The sequence below is a fragment of the Myotis brandtii genome, unplaced genomic scaffold (genome assembly GCF_000412655.1).
Source record: "Myotis brandtii unplaced genomic scaffold, ASM41265v1 scaffold666, whole genome shotgun sequence".
Classification (NCBI taxonomy): domain Eukaryota; kingdom Metazoa; phylum Chordata; class Mammalia; order Chiroptera; family Vespertilionidae; genus Myotis; species Myotis brandtii.
The window spans coordinates 220,998-230,013 of NW_005370587.1; the positions used below are offsets into that span (position 1 = coordinate 220,998).

The 9,016-nt window shown below is 47.0% G+C and overlaps 1 protein-coding gene across 1 annotated transcript; it reads right to left on the bottom strand.

Annotated features, from left to right (window-relative positions):
* Positions 1-3,116: 3,116 nt before the first annotated feature.
* Positions 3,117-8,504, bottom strand: TMEM136 (transmembrane protein 136). The gene is made up of 2 exons (XM_005880974.2): positions 8,051-8,504; positions 3,117-6,330 (listed from the first exon to the last, which is right to left on the bottom strand). Exons 1-2 carry the CDS (start codon positions 8,247-8,249, stop codon positions 5,792-5,794), a joined length of 738 nt encoding a protein of 245 aa, XP_005881036.1. The 5' UTR covers positions 8,250-8,504; the 3' UTR covers positions 3,117-5,791.
* Positions 8,505-9,016: the final 512 nt, after the last annotated feature.

Consider the following 9,016-nt stretch of genomic DNA (forward strand, 5'->3'; position numbering starts at 1 on the left):
CTCCCGGGGACGGAGGGGAGGGAGGTGCGTCGGTGCGTGGCGGCCGTCGGAAGAGTCCCCGCCCCTGACCGGAGGGCTCCCTGGCCATCGGGCTTCGTGATTCCAGAATTGGGGATGGTGACCATTTAAGTAACGGTACCCCATTCTATACAGTTCCTTTTCATTCCGCTTGCGGACATCTAAAGTAGCTGTAGTTTTATCCAAGTTTTCAGACTTGATTTTAAACTTGTGCTGATGGGCGCGGGACCTCAACCTTTTTGTGGAAATCAAGTGGCAAAGGAAATGCAGTAACACTGGGTGTGGAGACGGCAACGATGACCTCCCAACAAGGCTGTCCTAAAAGTCAGTCCCACAGTTCCTGAAAGGAAGGGTCATTATCCCGGAATAGATGTCCGAACCAAGGCTGAAATTGGGGTAACTAACCGTGGTCATTATTTCTTATAATTTCTTGTACATGTTTATTACTTGTTCTTAATTGAATTTAATTTAAAAAAAAATTAGGAGGGTTAAAAAAAAAAGGAAAAGCTAAACAGAGGCCAGAGATGACTCTTTATTGCTTGATCTTTTTTAAGTTCAGGGCACAGCCAGCTTATTTTGTAATGTTTATTTTGGGAAGAAATAGAAGCGAGTTAGGGTTCCAAGCCACTTTCGGAATGATCAAACCAGGATACATCGCCGCCTGCTGGTAGCATAACTGTTCTGTCCTGAAGACAATTATTTTCCACATACTATAACTGGAAAGAGTTCCATCCATCAATATACAATAACCAAAATGCAAACTTTATCTCCAAACTTATATATTTTGTACACGTACTAAATATGTATCTTTTTTTGCCCTGTCCTAATAATTTTATAGTAGCCCCAATGACTCATCAAATCATGCATTTTAAAAATGAGTTCCTTTCTTTCCTTCAAGAATGCCTCACTACTTGTGCTTCGGGAATAAAACAAACTGGGAAAGTTTCCTGATTCACCCCCTTTTCCTTGCATACAAAACCTCTTTGCAGACTGCTTTCAAGATCTTTCCAAAGCTAAACAGACCCACAGTTCTAGCTGTGAGCAAAGAAGGCTCTTGCTGTGGGAAAGTTTCAGAAGACAGTTAGCAAAGGACTTAATTAAGCCAGTCATTCATCCCAGAACTGCTCTTTTTAACGGTGGATCTCTATATGCACCCACAGAGCCCGAATGGTGACAGTGTCCCTGGGAGCTTCTTTACAGGTGTTGGTAGCTCTGGACCAGTGGGTCCTAACATGGGGCACACGCCCCACGGGGGCAATTTGATTTTTAAGGGGGGAAATTCGAAAATAAGTTATTAACAGTGAATTTTTTGCGTTTCTTATGGTTCTAGGGGCCTCATATACAGTATACAGTCAGTCCTCAGGTTATGTCAGACTCGACGTACATCGTTTTGTGGTTACATCGCCATCTCTCATCTATACTAATAAAAGGGTAATATGCTAATTAGACTGGGTCGACTGGACATCTTCCAGTCATCCTTCTGGACAAAGCCATGGTAGCAGGGGCCGAGGCAGAGGCAGTTAGGGGCAATCAGGCTGGCAGGGGAGAGCAATTAGGGGTGATCAGGTCAGCAGGGGAAAGCAGAGGCGATCAGGCAGGCAGGCAGGTGAGCGGTTAGGAGCCAGTGGTCCCGGATTGCAAGAGGGATGTCCGACTGCCAGTTTAGACCCGATTCTGCAGGAGCAGTTGGACATCCCCTGAGGGGTCCTGGATTGGAGAGGGTGCAGGCCAGGCTGAAGGACCCCCTCCCCCATGCACGATTTCATGCACCAGGCCTCTAGTTTATTTATAAAAAACAAACAACAAAAAAACATTTCGACGTATGTACATATGTGCTTTATGTTTTTTATTATTTACCACAAGTAAAGGTCAGGAATTGTTATCTTTCTTTTAAATTTTTTTTTCTGTTTCACTTCATTACTGCTGTGTCTGTGCTCCATGTGAGTGATGTAGGTGCTTTGTAGGTGGGTTCCAACTTACGGCGAAAATCGCGTTACGTCGCGCCATAACGGATCTCCAAAGTAACCCAAGGACCTACTGTATAAGTATATATTGTGATTTATTTGTGCATTTCAGTTCTCTATTAAATGTTTTGAAAATTTGCTATTTTTTCATATCACTTCATATTACTATTTTTTAACAATTTCTTAGTGATTTCTTCCTCAGTACTTCACCCGTCCTTTCATTTTATTTTTCTCTTTCATGGATGCCATGCTCTTTGGAAGCTTGCTTAGACCAAATTAATTTTTAGGCTTTCTCCCCGTGAATAGCAGTTTACTTTTTTAATAATGAAAATTATATGTCACAGGGGGGCATCAGTATTTTAGAAATGCTTAGGTGGGGCATGGCCAAAAGAAGGTTGGGAACCACCACTCTAGACTGTTCTGAATGTTCCATCTATAGCAGTGGTTCTCAACCTTCCTATTGCCGCGACCCTCTAATACAGTTCCTCATGTTGTGGTGACCCCCAACCATAAAATTATTTTCGTTGCTACTTCATAACTGTAATTTTGCTACTGTAAACAATATGTAATTATATATGTGTTTTCCGATGGTCTTAGGCGACCCCTGTGAAAGGGTCGTTCGACCTCCAAAGGAGTCGCGACCCACAGGTTGAGAACCGCTGATCTATAGAATCCCTTCAGAAAGTCCCGTCACACTCCCGTGTCACTAATTCCTTACCTAGAAAGATGACCATGGTGACCCAGTTCCCGGCACATGGTCTCCGAGGTTGTACAATGGCGCTTATTCTAAACCACATTCTCATCTCCTCATCCATTCTCTCAACATGCTTACTGAGCACCCACCACTTAGCACTGTTGTGGGCATTGGGAGTCCAGTTCTGAAGACAGTGTGGCAAGGCAACTACTCAAATGGGGCAAAATAACAAAGAAATTACATTCTTCCTCCCTCTTTTCCAAACTGTTTTCTGTATATAGATTGCTGCCCCCAGAAGTAAAGAATATCAGGAATGGGTGATGAGAGGCAGCAGGTGGGAGGTATTTCATGAAACGTATAAACATGGGTCAGTGTTTCTACAGGCCAAGAGACTTTTTTCAAACCTCTTGGCAAAACCACAACAAAAATATAAAGCAAACTCTGGATGGATAAAAAGTTGTTTATTTTTATAAAACAAGTACAAATCATATTGAAATATAAATCCTCTTGAGCAGTGTTAATTATCACACAGTAATCCAAATGCGAATGAGCACTTCATTACATCTGACCATGCCGCATGTTAATCAGCCCTTCATGTCCTCAGCATCTTAACTAGTAGTCATCTTCATTTCACAGTTTTCTCTCAGTTTCCTTCACATTTACTAGTTACAACAACAACAAGATAAGCTGAGATGAGCGATTCTCTTTCCCTTATCATTCTTTAGGTTTCTCAAATTTCAAAGACCTACATACATTCACACGGGAGTACCCCAAAGCAACAAGATCTGCAATCCCCAACCCCTCCACCTCTGAGGAGTAAGGGGGCACGAACTGGCAGCAGATGAAGCCTATTCAGTGTCTGGTATGGAGCAGGTTGCTCGGGGCCACACTTTAAGAGCCAGCTGCTGCTTTTCTTTCCAGAGCTCGCTCCATGCCACTTTCTGCTAGGCTTTTCTAAAGTCAGCACTCCCCAGCACCCGACTTTGACCATAATTTTGTTGGAAAGAAACTAGCCAGCATTTTAGGGATTCTGATCACAGAAGAAAAAAAAGAGATAGAGATATTACTGTCAGATTATTTCCATGTCCAGCAAAACTCTAACCAAATGACAACCATTTTAAAAAGGTGCACTGTTAACCTGCCTTGGAACTGCATTTCACGGAGCAATGATGACTCTGTGGCCCCAAGCACTCTGCCGGTGTGGCCAGTGACCTGCACTTTCAAGAACCCTCATAAGGTTCTTATTCCCAGTGACCTCGATGAGCCGAAACTTCCACTGGCCTTAGGCCCTGACTTCACTAGCCCTGTACACTTTCCCACCAACAAAGCCAACCCATCACCACCGATCTAAGTAACATCATCAAACAAACAAACAAATAGCAAAGATATAAATAAATAATGCTTTCTTTCCCCCGTAAAAGCCCTCCATTAAAGAAATGCTACCTAATGTCTCTATGAGATGCACAATGGGGTATTTCATTCATTCACACCAGGATTTGCACGGAGGCAAAGAATAAATAAGTGACCTGCCCAAATGAGTTGGGCAGGGAGTAGCCACTTTCCATAAAAGAAAGCAGGAATTCTTGATTCCAAACTTCTCGTTCTAAGTTTACATTCTTGCTTTTCCTGGGTGAGGTTAGAGAATATCACACTCATTTTTTTGTTGTTGTTGCTCCTTCCTAGACTGGCCTTGTCATAATATGTTGTCCACAGATGGCGGTACCTTTTCCAGAGAAAAGAAAAAATAGTAACAGGACTAAAGGGGGGTGTGTCCAAAATGAAAAACTTTGACTCGTTACCCTGAGGCCACTACACACTTGGTCTTTAGTTCTAGTTTGCATGAAGCGTAGCAGACGTGCAGACGGAACTGCCGTCTCCCCCTAGTCCAGTGGAATTCCATCACAGCCGCTCGGCCCAGGACATTAATGCACAAAAGCCCTGACAAGGGGCATTTTCCCTGGCAGAGCAGAACCCATACAGCAGGACTGGGTCAGCCTGCCCACACCTCCTCCATCTCTCACCCAATCCCCCGCTCTGTGGATTCTGAGCAGAAGAGTGAACACAGCAGGCCTGAGCTGCTGTCCTTGGGAAGGCTGGCCCCTGGCGGGCATCTGGGAACACGGATTTGGGAAGAGCTCCATGAACCAACCAGCCTGGCTCACTGTACAAGCCACATGGTTTATGCTGAACACCGACTTCCCTTCTGGCAGTCGGGAGCTTTGCGACGTGCCAGCCAAAGGCTGCCTGCGTGGCCAGCCCCAGGGAAACCTGAGTCTCGAAGGAGCTTCCTTGGCAGGCTTGTCACACATATTGTCACAAACCATGGCTAGAGGAGTCAGACAGCCCGTGGGAGGCCACTGGGAGAGGACTCGGACGTTTGGGCCTGGGCTTCCCCTGGGTCTGCTCTGGCACCTTCCTCTTGCTGCTCTTTCCTGGTGCCCTTGCACTATGATAAATCAGAGCTATGAGTACAACTACATGCTGGGTCCAGGGAGTCCTCTCACCATATACCAAACCCAAACGTAGCCTTGGGGACCCCAACCTTGTTGGTACAGGGAGGCTGAACCAGTAACCCACCCCACAGCCACAGTTCTGCCCCTCACCCCACCTCCCCCACCCCCCTTTGGTTAAGTAAGCAGATGCCGTTCTCTGATCCAATGCTCAGAATGCCAAAGGCATGAGTCTCCCTAACAGGCACTCACTTTGTAGTAAATGGTGGGATTTATTTAAATTGCTACATGGAAAGCAGGGTAGTGTTTGTTGAAAAAGTCACCCCTCAAAGGAATAAGGACGAAGTAGCGCCCATCTTTTCGGGTTCCTCTCTGAGCTATATGAACATCCAGCTGCCCAGGAACTGCAGGACCACAGTCAGCACAAACCGGAAGGAATGTGGTTCTGATTTACCCAACGACTGACTAGCCTGCCTTCCTACGACTGCACCACAGCAGGAGTTAGGGTTTTAATACTGGTATGTGCTCCACTTGGACACTGACTGATTAGGGGAGCCCTTTTTCTGAAACCTACATTTGTTAGACAAGCATGGCTCCATAACAGCCCTATTTCCAGCCTGGGCCCCACGGCTAACACCCCACCCATCAGCCACGGTAGGCGTCGGCTAGTGCGCCTGGAGATGCCCAGGATGTTTCTGCTGCGGCTCCTCGCCCCGCCTGCCTCTCCAGGCATGGTACTTCTTGATGCTTTTTCTCCAGGCAAAGCGCCAGATGCTTAACATGAAACCCCAGGACACAGCGTACATGGCTATGCCCCCCGCCTTCATAAACCACCTGGGTTTGGGTGAGACCATTTCGCAGAAAAGGAGGCGAGCTCCTAAGCCGATCCTCACTCCAGTGAACAGGGCCACGAAGAGGAAGTCCGCCACGTCGCCAGTGAAGCTGTGGTAGTGCCCTGTTTCTCGGAGAAACCAGCGCAGCTGCAGCAAGGGGTTGGTAATCTCACTTCCAAAGAGGACTGCGTTGACTTCTGTCCCCGACTCTCCCAGCACCAGGGCCATGGTGATGCCCAGGATGCTCAGGGTGTGGTGTGCCAGCATCTGGGCACCCTCAGACTGGAAGTAGATGCACCAGCCCAAGTCGAAGATGAAGTAGCCCAAGGTGAGACACAGGACGCGCACTTGCAGAGGTGTATTGGGTGAGCCTAAAATAGACCAAGACAGAAACAAATTGAGCGGCTGGGGATTGTGCTGCCTCACACAGGGACCCTAGGTTACTGTCTCTCAATCCTTTTTAAAATATTGAAATAAAAAATAATAGTGCCCTGGCTGGTTTGGCTCAGTGGATAGAGCGTCGGCCTGCAGACTGAGTCTGGGGTTTGATTCTGGTCAAGGGCACATGCTTGGGTTGTGGGCTCGATCCCCAGTGGGGGGTGTGCAGGAGGCAGCCAATCAATGATTCTCTCTCAACATCGATGTTTCAATCTCTCCCTCTCCCTTCTCTGAAATCAATAAAAATATATTTTAAAAAAATATTAAAAAAAACAATGGTAATTACATGCTTTTAAAATGATAACCTAAGGAAGACTAAAATCTGAAAACTTGGTCTTTATCAAACCAAACAATGTTCCAGGCCCCAGAAATGCTGTTCTGATGAATCAGATCTCTCTCAAAGAGCACAATATTATCCTATATAATAAAAAGGTAATATGCAAATTGACCCTCACTCTGTCACACCATCACAAGATGGCTGCACCCACAGCGGAGGTGGGGTTCCCGTAAATGAGCGATCAGCAGGGACCTGAGGCTGCGCCCCCTGCCCAGTGGGGTTTGATGGGGGACCTCAGGCCACAACCCCCCTGCCCAGCAGGGCTTGACAGCGGACCTCAGGCTGCACCCCTTGCCCTGGAGCCAGGCGGGGGGACCTCAGGCCACGTCCCCGCCCTGGCTCTAGGCCAAGGGACCTGAGGCTGCACCCCCAGACCAGTGGGGCTTACAGGGGACCTCAGGCCACACCCCCTGCCTGGCAGGGCTTGAAGGGGGACCTCAGGCCATGACCCCCGCCCCAGTGCCAGACCAGGGGACCTGAGGGTGCACCAGGCGACCTGAGGCTGCTCCTCCCGCCTGGCATTGGGCCCAGGGACCCGAGGCTGCGACCCCCACCTGGCGGGGCTTGATGGGGGTGGGGCCAGCCAGGTTTGGATTTCACCCAATGGGTGGGGCCGGCCAGGTCTGGGTCTCGCGTGATTTAGAGGTGCACACGGGTGAGCAGGGACTTGACTCTAGGTCCCGCAGTGTGCCCCTGACTCTGACAGAAGGAAGATTTTCATAATTTTCTTGCATCTCTGACACTTTTTTACTAATTTTCTTTCATCTCTGAAACTTCTATTATAGAGAAAGGGCAAATAGCTATATTAAAATATTTCCTCTAATTCATTCCCTTTTAATGCAGACAAATTCCATGCACTGGGCCACTAGTGTAATAATTAAAAAGAAAAAGGAAGCTCTATATCCATATACATGGAAAGATGATATCTTTTGAATATACAATCAAGTAAAAATTGCAGGTTACCAATAAGTATGTATAATACTGCCCATTTGTGTCTGTTTTCGGGGGGGGAGGTTGGAAGATGTTGATACTGGCTTCTTGTTTTGTACATTTTGATGGATTACATTATAACAAGCATTTTATCATTAATGGGCAGATTTTAAGTGTGTTTTAAAGATAGAGAGTTATGAAAATCAGAAACAATAGGTGACATACAATATCACAGCTAACAATGAAGACTCCCAATAGAAATGATAATGGAAATTATTTTCAATATTCTTTTATATTATAGAAATTCTCTGGGGAAAAAGTCCTATCCTTCTAAGACTACCCCCAAATTATACATCCCTGAGGGAAAAACCCTGTCTCCCACCTACCTGGGTAGGTGAAAGGCCAGGGGCCATCAATGAAGCCAATGTACGCTGAGAGGCCTATCGCGAGGACTCCATGGGCGAGTGTGACCAGCCGGCAGCTCCATTCGTAGCTTCGGTGCTTATTCATGTGGCAGCAAGAAATGTAGAGGGAGAGCCAGCCTCCCAGGCTGCCCAGCACCTGCAGACACAGGGCTAATGCCATCCTCTGATGAAGAGACCGACACCAGAAACACAAAGGATGCACCTAAGAAAACAGCGCTGGGCTCACTTGAGTATAATTGTCATTTCTACAATAGCATAGTACAAAGATACTGCCTTCATGGAAGCCCTGCTTCCTTATATACACATCCAAGCATCTCCTATTTAAGTGTGGCTGGATTTCTGACTCTATGTTCCTCAAAGATAACATATTGGGCCTGGCAGGCGTGGTTCAGTGGTTGAGCATCAACCTATGAACCAGGAGGTCATGGTTTGATTCCTGGTCGGGGTGCACATGCCTAGGTTGTGGGTTTGATCCCCAGTTGGGGGCATGCAGGAGGCAGCCCATTAATGATTCTCTCTCATCACTGATGTTTCGATTTCTCTCCCTCTCCCTTCCTCTCTGAAATCAATAAAAAATATTTTAAAAGATAACATGTTGGCAACTGGTAAAAGCTGTAGACGGAACACCAGGAACTGCGTTGTGAGTTAGTAGACTGTCTACTGTAACACACTGTTACAATCAGTAAATGTCAGTAGTAACCTCCCAGTGATGACTGACCTTGGACAATAACATTGCATAATATCCTATACTAGAGGCCCGGTGCACAAAAATTTGTGCACTCAGGAGGGAGGGGGGGTCCCTCAGCCCGGCCTGTGCCCTCTCGCAGTCTGGGACCCCTCAGGGGATGACCACCTGCTGGCTTAGGCCTGCTCCCCGGGGGATTGGGCCTAAAATGGCAATCAGACATCCCTCTGGCAGCCCGGCAG

Coding starts and splice junctions, on each gene's coding strand:
- TMEM136 (XM_005880974.2), bottom strand. CDS start 8,249: ATGGCATTAGCCCTGTGTCTGCAGGTGCTGGGCAGCCTGGGAGGCTGG. Junction 6,331..8,050: donor CTGGCCTTTCACCTACCCAG/GTAGGTGGGAGA, acceptor GGTCTATTTTAG/GCTCACCCAATACACCTCTG.